Raw genomic sequence first — 20064 nt, 5'->3', positions numbered from 1 at the left:
CCACTGATTTTTAAGTCTACCATAGACGTCTGAAATAAATATTTCTAGAGGATGACACAATGTGTAATATCGCGTGGCAATGCAGTGAATGAAACACAACCTAGAATTTATCCCACAATGTTCCATGAGATTCAGAAATAAATCTTTAAATTCTCATTTTTTCGGGAAGGTAATGGTTATTAAAGTCTTATTTTTAGAAATTACATTGAGGTAGTAACATTTCAGAAGGCAACCTACCGTATTTCTAGTCTAATAGTACCCAACCTACAAACATTCACTCTCAAATCTACCTGTACCTGGGTAAGAATGAAGTAAGAAAATATCTCAAAACTACTCATAACTAACAAAACTACAATTCTACTGAAGAACATCGTTAAATGTTCTAAATAGATGGACAGATAATATTACAAAATTGTAGTTAAAGTTTATGATGAAACTCGATTCCCGTCTGCGGTCTGCTAGGTTCCTTTGCCCCTCATGTCCTTTCTTCGATGCTGGCGAGGCTTACATGTTTCGGGCCACATGTTCGTAGTTGATTATGAATCCCGCGTTGACTGAAATGGTCCTCTTGGAATTGTAGATGACATTGTAAAGCTGATACTGTCGTTCGATCGTGGGTTGGAGTCCTCTTCTGAACGAAGTGAGTGAAACTAACAAATGAAAAATACGAAAAGTCCTAGCCAGACCAGAATAAATGTTTCACGCTTTACACTAAACTTAACTTGGCTCTCCGACGAATATTTCAAGACGTCTGGAATGATAAGGGAAGGTTTAGGCAGTATCACTGGGATTAAATATCTTTGAGGTTGGAGGTGTGGCTGTTAGAAACATTACGATTGGCGTATTCACTGCAAAATTGATTCCCATAATTGGTTCACTTGCTTCAGAGAATGTTCCACCTCGCGCACACTCGATAGACACAAGTTCAGTCTCGATCCGGGCCAGCATATCACATGATCTCTCACACACACTTTGCTGCAGAGAGTGAAAAGGCAAATAAAACAAAAGAAATTCAGCTCGCCCCAACACCTGACTGAATGTCTCGGAATCTTTCACCATTATTATCCCCTGAAAATAACACATATCGTAGGAATGACACTGGCTATTAGAAGAAGCATAATTATTTACGTGGAAAGCATCATTTTGACGGGAACAGCATAATTTTCTTCAAATGTTTACAATGCATTGTGTGTTCTTGGATGGGTTAGTGAGAACATTTTTTTTTTTTTTATAGACCTGTCACATTCACATCCTTCGCTTTGACGAGAATATGACTGACGTAAGAGCGATGCTATTAATGCTGTTCCTAACGCAACCAGCCTCTCTTTATGAATGGCGTGAATGTATTACTTAGAGAGTCAGTTAATTTTCAAATTTAAGTGGGTTTGTCAGACTGCTGTGTAATACCATCTTCGGCTCCATGAGGAAAGCGACTCCTCACTTCCCATACTGCATCTCTTCTAAGATAGTTGATGGTTGAAATCTTGAAAATTGAACCAGCCTTCGGTCTGAGGACTTAATATACTTGCCCAGCAATTCATAATATGGTCATCATCTTATATTACTATTGTTTGAGGACTACATCTTTCACGTCTTCCCAGATAAGGCATTGGGATTGTAAAACCATCAATCGGGTGTCACGGAAATGATATACCGCAGGAGAGGTCACCTGATCGCAATGGGTGGAGCTAAATAGCAGTAACAGAGTTTATAACGGGCTAAGCGGGAAGTAGGGTCATGCAAATGACTCGTTAGCGTTTTCAAATTTTTATCTTCCTACTCGTACTAATCAATTTCTCACCGGTTCCTGTACAGTGCATACATACATAGTGAATCTTAACCTAACCTAACTAAATGGTCATCAGCATCGTTTGATAAATTAACAACAGCGCTGGGGTTAAATTACCTCCAACTCCTCACTTTACCTAATGTTTACCTATTAATATGTACCCAAATTGCCTCTTGTTTGCAACAGATGTTGTACGTTGATTGCCTTCTATTTAAATAGAAGAAAGAATCTTCAGATCCGCCGCTGAGTCCATCTTATACGGTACCACTTGTTCATCAACCGAAATTACGTCATGACGGACGACATTTCGGTATTCGTACGAAGATATACACGGTCATTAGTATGTCTTAGTATTCTTAGCATGTACATTATCGTTGTACCTATACAAGTTTAGCTTTCACAAAAGAATGGAGTACGAAAGATGTCATGTAATAAAAGATTATGGAAGTTTTCCTTTAAAATTAACAATAATAGTAAATAAAAATAAAATTATCAGCATCGTAGAGAATTTTAGTAATGTTTCTCTTGATCTCGCAGTTTAATAGTGTCGCTATCACCAGCAGATTTTTATTAAAACTGAATCTGGCGTTCGAAAGACAGAAGAAGCGTCAGATACCGATCGGCTGGGTGACACATGCATTGACATGCATATGAAAAGCTTATTTCGGAAAGGAACCTGAGTAATATTTTTGTGGGTTTTGACTTAACCAAGCCCTTTTTTCCTCTTAAGGAATCACATATTAATGAAGAAAAGACCCTAAGTTATGGCTCCTACAGAACAACATTGAAGGTATCTTAGAAGTGAAGCTTCCACGGTGTGAAGAATTATTTAATTTATTTTCCGGGTTGAACCGTGTTGTACTTGTACGCATATCACGTACAGTTTGCCGACGTTTCGAATACATTGCAGTATAGGGGTATTTCAGTCGCCTTGACAATGAATACTGCAATGTATTCGAAACGTCGGCAAACTGTACGTGATATGCGTACAAGTACAACACGGTTCAACCCGGAAAATAAATTAAATAACATTGAAGGTGTTGAATTTTTGTGTAGTTCGGAAAATTCCTCAGTCAGTGACTCGGATAACTTTTTGCAATAAAGATTGATTACACTATTATAACTGATGATCCAGTTGCAGGTGGAAACATGTAACCAAATCCTTATGCCCGGCTAAGTGGCTCAGACGGTTGAGGCGCTGGCCTTCTGACCCCAATTTGGCAGGTTCAATCGTGGCTCAGTCCGGTGGTATTTGAAGGTGCTCAAATACGTCAGCCTCATGTCGGTACATTTACTGGCCCATAAAAGAACTCTTACGGTCCTATATTCCGGCACTTCGACGTCTCCGAAAACCGTAAAAGTAGTTAGTGGGACGTAAAGCAATATAACATTCAAATGCCTATACCCATATAATGTTCAGTTTGGTTCAGTTACATTGTAGAAAAGTTTAAGCTACAAATTCTATTTATTGTTTAATTTGGATATGGTTGAAGAAGCATGACCAAAATAAAAATGGAAGAAAGGCATCATTCATCCTGAAGATTACATTAGGAATATAATGGTCCATAACCCATAAAAAGGAGATATTCTGACCGGGACTATGTGTAGACTAAGTAGGGCAGGCCCTACAGGAAATTACTTAGTTCAGAATATTCTAAGAAAGCCTCAAATCTATGGGACGAACGAAGTCCCACTTCCATTTGATAGGCCAGGGACTTCTTGGAATCAACTTGGTAAACTGAGTGGAATTCGATTAGGAGCTATCAATACTAAGGGAGCCTGTGGAAAGAAGAGAGTAGAGCTGGCTAAGTCAGCAAAGTTGATGCGTCTGGATGTGTTAGGAGTTAATCATATTCGGACAGAAGGCGATGCCGAGGAAGAGACAGGAGATTATAGAGTAGTTTTGTTAATATGTGCATAACCCATATTAAAGGCAATTTTAAAAAATATTAAGCAATTTTATTTCCAGAAATCTTCGAAAACTTCCAAGAGTGTTTTACTGAAATAAAGTAAAAAATGTAAAATATATATCTTATTTGAATTCTTATGTCAATAATTTATACCAAAAATAAATAAAAAAACACTTTCATCTGAAGTATATATCCGAATTATCGAAAAACTCAACAAAATTCTTAAAATTTTGAATATTGTTTCTATATTGATTTCAAGTTCTTATACTCAAAATAAAATGGGATACAGCATATTTTCTTTAAAAAGGCTTCAAAATAAAGAACGTTGAACAAAAATGCATAATAAGAGACCAAACCAAACCAAACCCCATGGCACTACAGCCCTTAAAGAGCCTTGGCCTACGAAGTGACCGCTGCTCAGCCCGAAGGCCTGCAGATTACGAGGTGTCGTCTGCTCAGCACGACGAATCATCTCGGTCATTATTCTTGGCCTCCTAGACCGGGGCCGCTATCTCACCGTCAGATAGCTGCTCAATTCTAGTCACGCAGGCTGAGTGGACCGGGAACCAGCCCTCAGGTCCAGGTAAAATTCCCTGACCTGGCCGGGAATCGAACCCTGGGCCTCAGGGTAAGAGACAGGCACGCTACCCCTACACCACGGGGCAGGCATAATAAGAGACCAGGATGTCTAAAAATCAACATAATGTTACATCAATTAAAGAAATTTGAAGCACTTGTTAGATACTGATTTACTCGCATAAAGGCAGTAGCACCAAGTCATCACAAACATTTCTGAACTCATATGACACGTATTCCATTGTCTTCTTTATGTCCTCATTTTTATTCTACATCATTATGGCTGGGCTGAGTGACTCAGATGGTTGAGGTGCTGGCCTTCTGACCCCAACTTGGCAGGTTCGATCCTGGCTCAGTTCAATGGTACTTGAAGGTTTCAAAGTACGTTAGCCTCGTGTCAGTAGATTTTCTGGCAAGTAAAAGAACTCATGTGGGACTAAATTTCGTCACCTCGGCGTCTTCAGAAACCGTAAAAGTAATTAGGGTAACTTAAACATATTATTATAATTCTTATTATTATGGACTGTTATGCATTCCCTCAAACGTCAAACGTCTGTGAATTAACTAAACGCCTCCACAATCCTCTATTTGTAACCATCTGTGTGGCCTCCTTTCGTCCCATAACTCTTACCTTTAAATCGGTAAAATTTGAGTCATTTTTCACCCTCTACTTCTCTTAATCTCCATGACCGAGTCCATTACTTTCCTAGGAGAACTATCCTCCTCTGTTTGTCTCACATGACCTCACAACCGAAACAGGTTTCTGCGTACAGCTTCATCCATCGAGTTCATTCCAAACTTAACCTTTCTCCTTATTCCACGTATCCTCCTGATATTGTTTGCACTTGTTGGTGCATGCAATCATTCCCGATCCTTTCATATCTTTCACTTTTAAATATTTATTACGATACCCTCAGTATATCCGAACGTCTCTGTCCCATACAGCAAAGTCGATCTGAAAACAGACCGTGTGGTTTCGCCCGAGAGCTGATTTCTTTCTTACAATATACCGTTGATCGTAACTGCGAGCTCCACGCATTGGTCTTGTAGCACCTTGATACAATCTCATTTACATTCCTACCATCTTGCGGGATTACACACTAAATACTGGAAATAATCTACCTACTACAGTTTTGTATTCCCGACCTGACATTCAATCACACTGCTCTTCTGTCTTGGAAATACTTATTTTCATATCAGACTCACAACCCATATATTTTCACGCTCCAAGTTATCATATATAGCAGGCTTTTAGCAAAATCTGCCATTAAGAACAAATCACCGGCATAGACCAAAATGCTTATTGCATTTCCGTCTAATTGAATCCATCTCTGCAATTTGATACCTTCCGGCAAATGATCCATGTAAGCTTTGAACAGCAAAGGTGAAAGATTATTTGTATAACCCCTGTAAGTACCTTGAACAATGAATTCAATGTACACTGTAATCCAATTGTCAACATAAACGCATTTGTTTGCTTTTAATAATCAATCCTTCATTTCAAAATCCTTGAGTACGACTAAGGTCTATAGCCTCGGTACTCTACGAAGCATAAACATAGATGTAACTGCATTATGGAAGAACAATCCACTATTGTCCTTCGAACTGAAATCATTCCATCAAAGTGGTGAAATTTGTATGAATCATTTTGAGCTCAAAAGAAAATTAATGCTGCTAATGAGAACGATATATTTTGTGTTATGAATTCATAGTGCAATAATACAGCTATGGAGGTCAGTCAATCTCATGCAAGTAATTTCCCCATTAACATGTACGAATTAAATTGTTACCTAAGTTTAATATTGTATTACTTTTATTGGTTACACTTAGTAAAACAATCTAGTCAAATGTTCCAGGCACTGAGTTCTACGCAAGGTAACTTCGTGATCTCACCACTAAGTGCTGTGTTAATGTCGCTTTTGTGGGGAGGATCAGGAGGCAGAACAGCTCACGAACTGGGAGGACTTCTTCAGCTGCCAGACGACTTCGCAGCCGTCCAGATAGGCTTCTATTCCCTTTTACGCGAACTGCAGGTAATACTATTTTTAAGTTTATTGAATTAGAAAAATATTAATAAACCAACAAGAATAATGTTCTCAATATGTGAGTGATTGTTGTAGACATATATTGAATTATGTTCTCATGTTCCTCAGTGACATAACATAAGATTTTATTCAGTGATAATCCATAGAACTCTGAATGTATGCATCATAGCATATCCATAGAAGTGATTTCTAGTTGTTGGTCATACAAATATAGATATGATGATGCTGGTGTCGACTTCTGAGAAGGGGAGGATGGCAGCTGCTGTGTACGGGAATTAATAGCTTATAATTCAAATTCCTTTATCCAGCCGGGAGTCGAATTAGATCCCTTAAAACCGTAAGCAAAGATGCTGATCACTCAGCCAAGGAGCAAGACGAGTAATATGTAGAGGTATGATTTTCCGCAAATGCGAGCACGAAATATTCAGGAAGAATTTCCTACTTGTACTTTAATTTTTCACGATCTGTAAACCATTTTGAATGTGTTTCGTAAATGCAAAAAATGCAAAATCGATTTAAAATGCGGAAATTATGCTGAAATATTTTATAAATGTGAAATTTACGATATTTTTTTAAAAAAAGCATTTTCCATTCCTTTCTTCTGTAAATTTCAACTGATGAGATTACACACCCTTGGCTTGTTTTTGACTGCTTGACCACCGTTTGGAATGCGGAAAGTAATCCCTCCTGAAACTCGTTGATCGACCGCCCCTTTCATTCCCTTCGCGTAGATCAAGTAAAGAAGCGCTAAGATGGTATAGAGAGTAGCCTACTTACTAAAAGTATTCATCTTAAGGTCGTATACAGCGTATTTAATTTTATCCGATTCTCAAAATCTAAGAGAAATCCATGAATTTAACGAGGACATTTGCGCGTTTACTCTTTACTTCAGATATTAAATAACTGAATGTATTTTAGGGGTATATAAAACACCCATGGTCGAGATCTTGTGCTCAAGTCGTTTTACCGCTTCCTGATACATGTCCGGATCGGGAGGTCTTCCAAAGGCTACTACATTGTGACGTGATTATATTCCTCGCTGCGAAGAAGCAATGAAAGCTGAGATTAAGGAATGCCTAGAAGGAGAGCCAATTGTTATATTTGCAGACGAAACTTCAAAGAGGTGAAGAAGTTTCATCGGTTCATTCTGAACAATATGTGACAATATGGCAAGATGGCAGCAACTGGCAACAGTCGTGCTTTTGCACCTCCGACGTGTTACTTTCTTGTGTACAGAAGTGTGTCGTACTGTGCTTTCTACAACCATCCCTGAAGCAAGTGAACTGTCGTGTGATTCAATACTACTATTGTGCTTCGCTGAACGGCATTATATTGTCTCCGCTTTGTCCGTCTTTGATCTTCCTGTGCTTTGCCATACTCATCTCTCTTCCAGTGATAGGTTGAAAGGTTGCCATGCTTCCTCAAGTACTGTGAACGTTTTCTTACTTCTTCTTTCTAGCGACGTTCATTTAAATCCAGGACCACTTAATGTTTATTATCAAAATACCCAGAGTCTGAAAAACAAATTAACTGACTGTGTACTCAGTGAACCTGAATTTAGCGAGTTTGACATCTTATGTTTCATTGAAACTTGGTTACCCGATTTTGTTTCGGACGGTGAACTCCCATTTTCCTCCAACTCTTCAGTGTTCCATAAAAACAGAGGTACCGGTAAGCGTGGGTGTGGTGTAATGATTGCAGTCAGTAAAGAACTTAAAGCCCGTCAGAGTCCCGACCTAGAAACCGAATGTGAGATAACCAGATCGAAATTACGACCTCCAGAAGTAAAAACTTGTTAGCTGGCTGCTTCTATCGCTCACCCTCCGGTGATATCACAGCGTTAGAAGATTGCTTTAATTTAACGGTTTTGGCTCTGAATAAATCCAACGATATTGTGCTAAATCGGTGATAACATACAACAGAAGGAAATTTGATTGATCCACCTTTTTTGAATACATAACATATTGTTACAATGATCACAACATTTTTTATTCAGTACCGGTTTCGGTGTCTATGGACACCATCATCAGTTGAAACAGGTTGTATGAACAAAGATATAGAAGTATGTAGTACATGTAATAGACCCTTAGTAAATGACATTAATAGGATAAAGTTAAATGCTTAAAACAATATAAACAAGTTATGAGCTTGCTGGTCAAAGTATAAAATGAAAGTGAAGATATTAACAAATGTTTAAAGATCTGATCACTTTGAAATGGTTAAAAAGTCTCAAGCGTAGCACTGTTATTGTATGTTATCTCCTTTCAGTACGCACCACATGTGTTTTTAATGTTGACTAATCGGCGATTTCAATTAACACACATCCTGGCAATCTACAACCACTGGAATAGTAACCGACCCTGTGGATTCATTTATTTTGTCAAACTCATAAACGCCCTTCATCTACATCAGTTCTTCTTAGAAACCACCAGAAATCTGGCAACATTGGAACTCCTCTTCTCTACAGAAACTAGTGTCAGTGTATCTGTTGGCAGAAACATTCTTAACACTGACCATGACTCAATCGAAGCTACCCTCAGCCTACCTGCTTATCGACATAAAGACTTCCCACCCGCTGCGAGGCAAGCATTTCCTCTGTGGAGTAAAGTAGACTTGCTAGTTGACAATCAGGATTTGTCATCCTTCCCTTGGTGCTGGTTTTCAGCTAAGCGTGACGTCAACAGTGCGGTTTCCCTGTCTGATGATTTAATACTTACCACTATTAAATAGCATGTACCTTTCTCCAAACCCAGAACACACAAATATCCCCCTGGTTGAGTGCCGAAACTAAACTTCTACTAAAGAACACAACTCGTGCTTGGTCACTCTGGAAGTCTACCCCCAATTCACACGCGTATCATACTTTTAAACACCTCAGGAAAATGTCAAAATCGCATCTTACGAATTACTACAACCGGCACATCACTTCTATAACTGGAAACCTTAAAAACAACCCTAAACATTTTTGGACCCTCATCTCATCAGGTAGAAAGTCACTCCGGGTACCACTGAATCTTAAAATACATAGCGATGATGTTCCAACTGAATTAAGGTCTCAAAATTAAATGAATACTTTCACTCCACCTTTAACCCTCCCGCACCTATCACAGAACTACCACAGACCAATAGCGTTTGCAGTTGCTCACTGTCACAAATATCCACGATCCCTAACGAAGTTCAAAATATTCTCAATAGTCTCCCAATAAACCGCTCCACCGGGCCCAATGGTATTAGCCTTATATTCCTCAAAAATACTTCTGCATCTCTCTGTGCACCGTTATCTACAATTTTAAAACAGCGTATGGCCACTGGTACATTCTCCGACGGTTGGAAACAAGCTGATATCACACATATTTTCAAATCTGGCAACAAAAGTGATATCTCACCATACCGCCCAATATCTATCATCCCCATACTATCCTCTATCTTTGAAAGAATAATCCACCGCCGACGCCTCTTTTTCACACTGCCGTACCTATCTCAAGGACAACATGGATTCCCTTCCTGAAAATCATGCCTCACTAACCTGACAGTTCTCAATCACCACATCATTTCAGCAATAGAAAATAAATCTCAGTTAGATGTAATCTACATAGATCTAGCCAAGGCATTCGACTCAGTGGATCACGCACTTCTTCTTCATAAGCGCCTACCAGATTTAATATCCATGGCCCCGTCTTGCCATTGATGATAAGTTTCCTCTCCGGCAGAAAACAAAGAGTGGTACTCCCTGAATCTGCCTCATCATGGTTATCTGTGCTATCCGGTATATCTCAGAACAGTATTCTGTTCTCTATATCGATGGCGTAATTCTCTGCATCAAAAATAGTCAGTGTTCCTTCCTCTTGTACGCCGACGACCTGAAAATCCTAAGGGAAGTGTCTACGCCTGATGACTGTGATGAATTATAGACTGTTCTCAGTTCGTGTGGTGACTGGTTTAAGAAATGGAATCTTTCTCCCAATCTTAAGAAATGCAATGCAATCTGTTTTTCATTACTGAAGCAAGGAATGAACACTGCCTATACCATCCTGGGAAATACATTGCAATCGGCTTCTCAGTTAAGAGACCTAGGAGTTATAATAGACTGTAAACTAACCTATGCGTACCCCCGGTATTAACGCCTTAAAATTTTGCTTTGTATCGTATGTTCTCCCCATTATTGACATTTTCCCCCTCTTTGGTAATCATCTATCACAAATATATCTCAACTAAATAGTATTTTTAACTTTTGCACTTTCATTGTTAACACTCGTAATCCTGTTTTAAAGAACAAAACTACGCTATATCTGACATTTTGAACTATCTGGGTATACTTGAACTGAGAAGCCGTTTACTGTTCTCTGATCTATGCTACCTCTACAAATTAATCAATGGCTACACCAAATGTAATACTCTTCCGGCGTACTTCACTATACACGTTCCTATCCGCCCAAAACACAACCGGAGCAATCATCAGGTGTCCTGTCCGCGCCTAACCTTACAACAACGCTCTATCTTCCACCGTCTCAATACTCTTGGCAACTCACTAACCGATATCGACATACTCACACCTTTCGCATCCTTCCAACAAAAAGTTAAAAGATTCCTTTGAAGTCCACTCCAAGTTTCCATTTCCTTCCGTCGAACCCTCGATCTTTCTTCTTCCTAATTCTGTAACCGAAGCTTGCCAGTTATCGTTGCCATTGTTGCAACATTGTTATTGTTAATAATTGTTTATTTATTGTTGATACTTAATATTGTTGTTTATACCTTTGTTATCTTTTACACTTATTTAAACATTATTATTATTATTATTATTATTATTATTATTATTATTATTATTATTATTATTATTATTATTATTATTATTATTATTATTATTATTATTATTATTATTATTATTATTATTATTATTATTATTATTATTATTATTATTATTATTATTGTAAAATGGCCCCCCCATAGGCTGTATCTAATGGTTAAATAAATACATAATGACAAATTAAACCAGGACATACTGTATTTGTAGGTACTTGTAGATTTCTTGACAAAGTAAATGGTATTACTTTTAGCAGGAAGAAATATGACATTTCTTTTGGTATCAGATTTAGCTCAATACATGGGGACATGCTTTAAAGCATAGCTCACGAGGCAAACTTAGTTGGAGACGTTAATTAAAGACAAATATCAAAACTAAACCATTTTGTACACAAATTGTACTCACACATTGGAATTCACGGTTTCAGTCTGTGGACTATATTAAAATATAGGTACATTAAGAGACATTTTCATTCCTTGAATAAATATGTCTAAAGAGAATTTCTTAATATCACCTAAATAATTTTAATGATGGATGTCACTGTTTTGAAGTACAGTATCAGGCTAAATTTGTGACTGAGGGCTCACTTAATATTAGTAAATTAATTACACAATTGGAGTACTCTTCCCACCCTTGTGAACATAAGGGATGAGTTGTTAACATTATGCACTGTGCTGAAATGTTGTGCTAGTGGATGGTTACAGCAGATAAGTTACAATTCACGGACTCGTTTTCAAATTAAAATATTAAAAATCAAAATGCAAAGCAAGTTTATGGAGAATGTACTTTCCATAATAGCAACAAAATGTTTAGCAGTTACCGAGTTAGATAGTTGCAGTAGCTTAAGTGCGGCCAGTATCCAGTACTCGGGAGATAGTGTGTTCGAACCCCACTGTCGGCAGCCCTGAAGATGGTTTTCCGTGGCTTCTCATTTTCACAGCAGGCAAGTGCTGGGGCTGTACCTTAATTAAGGCCACGGCCGCTTCCCTCCAACTCCTAGCCCTTTCCTACCTCATCTTCGCCATAAGACCTACCTGTGTCGGTGCGACGTAAAGCCAATGGCTTCCTTTTTTTTTTAGGAGTCACATGACAGAAAATGTGTCAAATTGTATTTTTTTGAAGAGCAGTGACACTGCTGGCCGAGTATCGTCAAAATATTTTATTTTTGCCACTGGCTTTACGTCGCGGCCGGCACAGATAGGTCTTATGGCGACGATGGGATAGGAAAGGACTACCAGTGGGAAGGATGCAGCCGTGGCCTTAATTAAGGTACAGCCCCAGCATTTGCCTGGTATGAAAATGGGAGACCACGGAAAACCATTTTCGACGCTGCCGACAGTGGGGTTCGAACCCACTATCTCCCGGACGCAAGCTCATAGCTGCGCGACTCGAACGGCACGGCCAATTCGCCCGGTCAAGGTATTTTAAAGATGTAAGTGAAAGTAAAGTAGACGTCCTACTTTCTTTGTATGATATGGATAATCTTTTTGCGGATATGAATATGTCCTTTCCCAACTGGTACAAATTAAGCATAAATATTAAGATGTAGACTGCCTGCAAAGTAATTTCAAATACCCAGACCTTGCTCAGGCAGCTCTGTAATGCACTTGTGCACCTCCCAATAGCGTAGATGCTAAAAGACTTTCCAAGAAATACAGTTTAATTGTAAGTGACTGGAGAACACGAATGACAGAATAAAATATTCAGCCATGATCAGTGACTTCGTTCAACAGTGTTACTGATTCATGAACTTGCATGACTTAACTTGATGTTGTGTTTCACTTTATTATTCTGGTTTTCGGAGTAAATTTATCTTTTTTTGTGTGTCCGTTATGCTTTAGCCCGGGTAATTTTTTCTCTATGTTAATCTATATACACTGCCTGACAAAAATATTGAAGCACCCAGAAGAGGAGGAGGAAACGAAGTGGAACTCCACGTGTCGAGAAAGTACGTGATATTATTTCAGTGATTACAATATCGAGTCAAATTTGAAAAGAACTTGGCAGTACGAACCCATCGTTGCACCTCCTTTGGTCTGCATACATGCACTTATTAGGTCGGAAATGTTGCCATAAAGTCGTTGTATCCTCTCCTCAGGCAAGCTGGTCCACAACTGTTGTAAATTGTCCTTAATATCGTGGATACTGACACTGGGACGGAGTTGACATCCGAGCTGCTCCCACACAGGCATGTTCTATCGGGGACAGATTTGGGGACCTTGCCGGCCACGGGAGTACTTCAGAATCACGCAGAGAGTTCATAGACATATTTTTCGTGTGTGGAGCATTGTCCTGTTGAAAACTGGCACCACGATGCTGTAACATTAGACGCAGGATGTCCGGGACATAGCGTTGTGCCGTTGAAGTTCTCTCATCACAACCAGCCATGACCAGAAATCATACCCGATGGCTCCCCACACCACGATGCCATGTTAAACATCGCTGTGCCTCTCCAAAACATTGGAAGAATGACACCTCTCCGAATATTGCCACCTTACCCGCAGACGATGGTCGTCGGGGTAGCGCATAACCGCTGGAATTTTCTCGAATGACCGATGTTCAACTAGACCATCGTAGAAACTCATGTCAGTGCCATCAACACAGGCTCGTAGCAACTATTGAAGTATAGCAAAGCGGGCGTCTCGTGTGCTCACACACGCAGAGGTGTTAGTGGCCATTATCGTTAAGTGCTTAAAAGAAGACAGTGTTGCACTGTGCAAGGATGATCTGCACATACAGGCATTTCTGCATTGACAGTGTTCCGGAATTTATAACAACACTTGTAGATGCTTTATATTTTTATGCATATTAAAGCAATAATTTCTTTCAAAAATGAAATTCTCTGCAGGACATTATAATGTCTCCGACTGTAAATATTGCGCCGACAAAACACTACTGCAAGCCTCCCTTGTAGCACACCGATACCGGCCAGCGTATTGGAAAAGAGTTGGAATCCAACTGACGAGCCCGCACCCACAGTATGGTAAAACGCTGGCGACTTCTAGATTAAAAAGACCTGAGGAGCTTGAGTACTTCAATGATTTCAATGATGAGCACATTCCAGTGGCCTTCAAAAGAATATAGCAGATCTTGTATTACTGCTGCTTATTGCAAAACATAAAACAATTCCTATCACCCTATGAAACGACCCTCGTATGTATTAGGGGATACACTAGAGTTATTGTTCAAACACGCATTCAACGATCGGAAATGTCTTTTAGACGTAATAAGAAATAATAGCACAATACCTGAATGGATAAACATGACTGGGTACAACACATAGATGTTATAGGTGGAGTGAATAGACCACAATGCCATATGATATCAAGTTACGACCCTGGTCGTGACACGCTACGTGTTTACAACTTGTAGCACCATTGCCCTCTGTACAAAGACGAGGGCCAAGTGTTTACCTTTACAAGCTACAGTGTTATGCTCGTTAATATTCATAGAATATGTTAATTGCTACAGCCGCATTGTAATCAAGGGCCACTCCAAGTTGAAACGCAATTTAGTTGCAAACACATGCTTGTTACTGAGTATAATTCAGTACGCAGCCTGGCGATCGAACGATGGCTAACACATGTCTACTAAAATAAGCAACATTTTTAATTCACTGTTGTAAAGGGTTTGTACTGATCCTGGATTCAATGATAGCTCAAAGAAGCTCGTAGTCTATAATCCGAGGGGAATGATAAAATACGTCAAAAAAGTATTTTCTTTCGGATAATTCACTAAACCAGAATTTCCCACTCTAATACGCGGCATTAAATTTAACAGGCTTAATCTTACTGACTGACAAATTTAGTTCTCTCATATGCAGTGAAAGAGACAGTCTTCCAGATGCCTGTGGTTGTGGAAGTGCCACCTGCATTAAGTGGCACCAGGTACCAGTGATTTAGTGGGATCGGCGTATGACTCTACGCTTCAAACAGAAACAAGTTACAAAAGGGGGTGAGGCCATCATCCTACGCCAGTACAGTGCACCTTTTCTTGGGGTGAAGGGCTAGATGTCACCCTAAGAATTGTTTAATTGTTAACCATTGTTTAAGAATCCATTCTCGTGAGTCGAGATTTTCTGCTGATGACGCAGAACACAGTTCTCTGCGAAACGTAAAGAATTTCACCTTATTTTCTCGACACGGCATAAGCCCAAAAGCCTATTCAGTATCATGTCTACCGAGCTCGATAGCTGCAGTCGCTTAAGTGCGGCCAGTATCCAGTACTCGGGAGATAGTGGGTTCGAACCCCACTGTCGGCAGCCCTGAAGATGGTTTTCCGTGGTTTCCCATTTTCACACCAGGCAAATGCTGGGGCTGTACCTAAATTAAGGCCACGGCCGCTTCCTTCCCACTGCTAGCCCTTCCATGTCCCATCGTCGCCATAAGACATATCTGTGTCGATGCGACGTAAAGCAACTAGCAAAAAAGTATCATGTCTATGATTATTATTATTTGTTTCCTTGATACCTTGTGGAATAATGATGTTCCAAATAACGGAAAGTTGCCCTTGATTCCGATTGTTTGCTTCAAACAAGTAGACTCGTCACAACTTCTGCATGTTTGAAACTGTTTGGAACAAACGAAACGTTTTGAGTGATTGGTATGAAGAATATCGCAGTTTCATGCATTTCAGGGTCTTCTACTGTTTGAAGAAAATGGTATGAGGATGTTTCGGACAACATGAAACGGTTTTGTTTCATTCAGTGGGGTTTACACCATAGTCGTAGTCCGGCTCCATGGCTAAATGGTTAGCGTGCTGGCCTTTGGCCACAGGAGTCCCGGGTTCGATTCCCGGCGGGGTCGGGAATTTTAACCATAATTGGTTCATTTCGCTGACACGGGGGCTGGGTGTATGTGTTGTCTTCATCATCATTTCATCCTCATCATGACGCGCAGGTCACCTACGGGTGTCAATTCAAAAGACCTGCATCTGGCGAGCCGAACTTGTCCTCGGACACTCCCGGCACTAAAAGCCATACGCCATTTCATTTCACCATAGTCGTAGAATTGAAATTCTCAAACGCCCAACACATCTAGGAACACAACACGTTGACCTGTATGAAAGTGATTCGCCCTGTACATCGTGTCTAAGTGTCCTTGTGCTGAAGAAGATGTTCGTCGTATAACCCTTAATGTAAAATTATGAATTTTAAATGTATATATTTTATAACAGTTTGTTAACTGAGGGTATTTTTAAGAGAAATATTTGGACCTTTCTCCACAGAACTAGTATTTCGTATATGGAATTCCGGACAGAAAAATATTATATATCTCACTTCAACTCTTTAATATAGCATTGAAAAATAATAGTATATTGTGTTAAAACGACTGCCAACAACACTAATTAACTCTTTAATTTAAATCATGGTACAGTAGAAACATGTCGTTGATGAAGTGTCTTCAGTAAATAAGACTTTTCATTAAAACAAGTCTTATAAACTCTTCGAAATATCATAGAAATCGGTCAAATTTTTCAGATTCACCAAAGAATATGTGTTAATCCCTGAGGTTACTAATAAAAATATAATAATGGAATGTGGGTTTCGGAGAGACCTTTTTCAAGTCTTTCCATCTGACGCCCTTGAGCGACCCGCTTGTCTGTGAGGAAAGTGCAAAGACCCATATCCCTACCCTAAGACAGAAGATATAACCAGTGAAGGATAAAATCGTCAATCCGGCCGGCAATCGAACCCAGAACCTCTTGGACCAAAGGCCAGTATGTTAACCACGAAGACGGTTTCCGAGTTTATTTCTAAGATTCAGTTAACTCGTAACTCTTCATAATGAACATAAATTGGCAGTCTATGGTCATTCAGCGGGGAAAATCATCGTATCAAAGTCATCAAAGGCTTCATATTTCACGGATGTGTATTGAAGAGGTTGATGTAACAGCTCAACCGATCCTACGTGACTACATCAAAGGTAATAAAGCTGTCTTCATCAGACAGCACATTCGCGAAACTGTCAAGCTGAAATTAGTAGAAGACATCTACGTTTATTTTATCTGTCAACAAAAAACGAACAGGACTAAGAAACATGCTTTACGGTTTTCATGTTGAGACTGCTATGAATAGTGCCCTTCTTCCTAAGTGTGACCATTTTGAGGAAGAAAAATTGAAATGCAATGGTGTTGGGGTTTATTCCTAAAATGATCTTTAAAAACCATGATCCGTTAAGTGTCTTCTACGGCTTTGAAGTCTGGCGTACTTGAGCGTAACACGACTAAGCCTTCCGTGGAATGGAGAATGGATATGAAATGGCTCTCTTTGTCTCTGAACCTTATGAACTGGACCTCATATGAAATTACAGTGCAAGTAAACAAAGCGGAGCTGTACTGTCGTAAAAATGAAGCCATGATGTGAGCACTGATGGGAATTCGATTAAAAAGATACAGTCTACAAGATAATAAGCACCATCGTCTTCCCAATAGTGGCTTCATTGTATTAAAAGGGACATTACTGTTGTAGGCATAGTTACAAAGGGCACTAGGAAAGTTTCGCAATGTGAGTGAACGCTTTATACTTTTTCAAAATAATTTCCACTACACTCAATACACTTCTCCATACGTCGAAACCAGTCACTGAAGCAACTGGGCCACTTTTCTTCGGTTACATTTTCACTCTTGATCCCATACTGCCAGAAGATCCTCGTCGGATGCAAAACTACGCCCTTTCAGCTTCATCTTCACTTCTGGGAAGAGTGCGAAGTCACATGGGGCAGGATAAGGACTGTATGGAGGGTGATCAAGCACAGTCAACCCTGATCTGGCAAGAAAATCCACTGTTGCATTGGCACGATGTGCTGGAGCATTGTCTTGATGCAAGAACCAAATGTTGAGCCGTGACCTTTGACGGAGCTGCTCGAGAACCTGAATGACCTGAGGCAGACAAGTCTCACTATACCACTTCGCAGTAACTGTCCTTTGTGTTTCTAGCACAACCCGAGTCAGGATGCCCCGTTTAGTGAAGAATACAGCAATCATCTTTTTCTTCACTGATCTTGACTTTCGCACAGTCACAGGAGTACCCTTATCTTCAAAGAGTTACACCTTGTTCTGGGATTTTGTTGGGACATCGCAATAATAAAGCCAAGTTTCGTCACTTGTAACGATGCTATTGACGTTACGCGAAGTCCCAGTTTCAAACTGTTTTAGTATTTTTCAGCACCATTTCACTCGATGTGCCCTTTGTTCGTCTGAAAGTTCCAGTTATTCTTCATCTTCTAAAGTAGCTAGAAGGAGCTCGGTAAGTCGTCCTTAAAAGGGTCTCATAGGACATCAGGGATGTGCTGTGGTGTTTATTGAGTTACTCCACGATCACATGATGGTGAATTGGCCAATCACCACTTGTAGTGGATACCACTTTCTTTAGTTGTCCTGAAACTATTTAGAAGGGGTCCATTCATCTTGACTTAAAAAGTAGCCAGGTTGTAGGGTATAAAAGTGCCCTCGATGGGAAAAGCTGGAAGAAGACTTGCACGAAAGCAGACAATGATACATTGAGGAAAAAACGCTGGGAAAGACAGAGAAAAACCCATTGTTTATTAATGCTTCACGAACTTTAATTTTCCTCGTATCTGCAGCATAGTAGTTCTGTACCGTCCCCTTTTAAATTACACTTCACACCTGAATGTTGAAAAGTGACATATGCAAACACATCAATTTGTCTCCGAGAATGAATGTTTGTAATTATAGGTTTTGCTATTCCTTTTTTTTTTTTTTTTTTTGTGAAATACAATAACGGAAATAATTGCTAACAAAATAGATTGGTCTATTTGTGAATATATATAGGTTCATTATTAAATTCTCGAGCGTTCGTTTATCTGAAAGTCTGCAGATAATTGAACATAAAAGTCGTGGATTTGATTAGTGTCAGAGTCAATGCCACATTTATTTGAAAATTGTACAGTTCACAGTGAGTTCAACAAATTTCCATTTTGGTGTCTGTCACAGTGTCGATGTGTTGAAATAACGGACAGTAGTACTAAAACACCTGTGTAAAGACTTCTTTGTTTTCCCGTGAATGAAACTTTCTCCTTAAGTGAAACACGAAAGGTGTTTACAGTCTTATTCAGGTGCGCCTAGTAATAATTTCTTAAGCCAGGCCTGCTTTAGAGACGTGTGCAAACTATTAGAAAATTATGATGATTTAATAGATACTCATTACAACATTCTTTTTACAACTTGCTTTACGTCGCGCCGACACAGATAGGTCTTATGGTGACGATGGGATAGGAAAAGCCTAGGAGTGAGGAAGGAATCGGCCGTGGCCTTAATTAAGCATTTGCCTGGTGTGAATATGGCAAACCACGGAAAACCATCTTCAGGGCTGCCGTCAGTGGGGCTCAAACCTACTGTCTCCCTGATGCAAGCTCCTAGCTTCGCTCCCCTAACCGTCCGGCCAACTCGCCCGGTGCAATTTCATTATAGATAAATTATTTTTACTGCTTGGTGTGCATTTTTGTTTTCCTTATAAACATGATAGTTTATTATAAGGTTCTTGCTCATTTTATGCTTTTTTCATGTCATACGTCTACCATGGTTTCTATGAGGCCAATTTTGTTTGAAATTATCGTTTATTCAATCTTGTCTTTATAATTCTCAGCAGTTTTTCAATGAAGTTACTGTATGGGTTGTTACATTGTTTTCTCCCCAAAACGTCTTGACAGACTTGCCCTCGCAGTACAGTTCTCCATAAGATATAAATCCACACAGACTTCATTCAGGCACTCATTTGAGGTAACATACGAGTTTGGAAGTCCTTATTTCGTTTTAGAGCTGTTGATTTCTCAACGGTGAGCAGCATATCCCAGCGTATTCTTAAGCATCCAGGAGTTGAAGTTATTTTAGACTTTGGCTTTCGTTCGTGGCCTTCTTCGTGGAGATCTTAAAGCACGAAGTTGTTTCATAATCAGTGATTGAGATAGTTTAGCTCCTTAGTCT

The 20064-nt window shown here is 39.5% G+C and overlaps 1 protein-coding gene across 1 annotated transcript in view; it reads left to right on the top strand.

Moving 5' to 3' along the window:
* The window catches only part of LOC136858666 (leukocyte elastase inhibitor), a 120111-nt gene that overhangs the window by 25838 nt on the left and 74209 nt on the right, over nt 1-20064 (top strand). Inside the window, exon 3 of the mRNA XM_068228828.1 lies at nt 6132-6308. Within this exon, the coding sequence (XP_068084929.1) occupies nt 6132-6308 (177 nt within the window). The remainder of the gene's footprint in view (nt 1-6131; nt 6309-20064) is intronic.

The sequence above is a fragment of the Anabrus simplex genome, chromosome 1, assembly GCF_040414725.1.
Source record: "Anabrus simplex isolate iqAnaSimp1 chromosome 1, ASM4041472v1, whole genome shotgun sequence".
NCBI lineage: Eukaryota > Metazoa > Arthropoda > Insecta > Orthoptera > Tettigoniidae > Anabrus > Anabrus simplex.
Note: the sequence above shows the minus strand (reverse complement) of the source record. Positions and strands in the feature narration are given on the sequence as shown.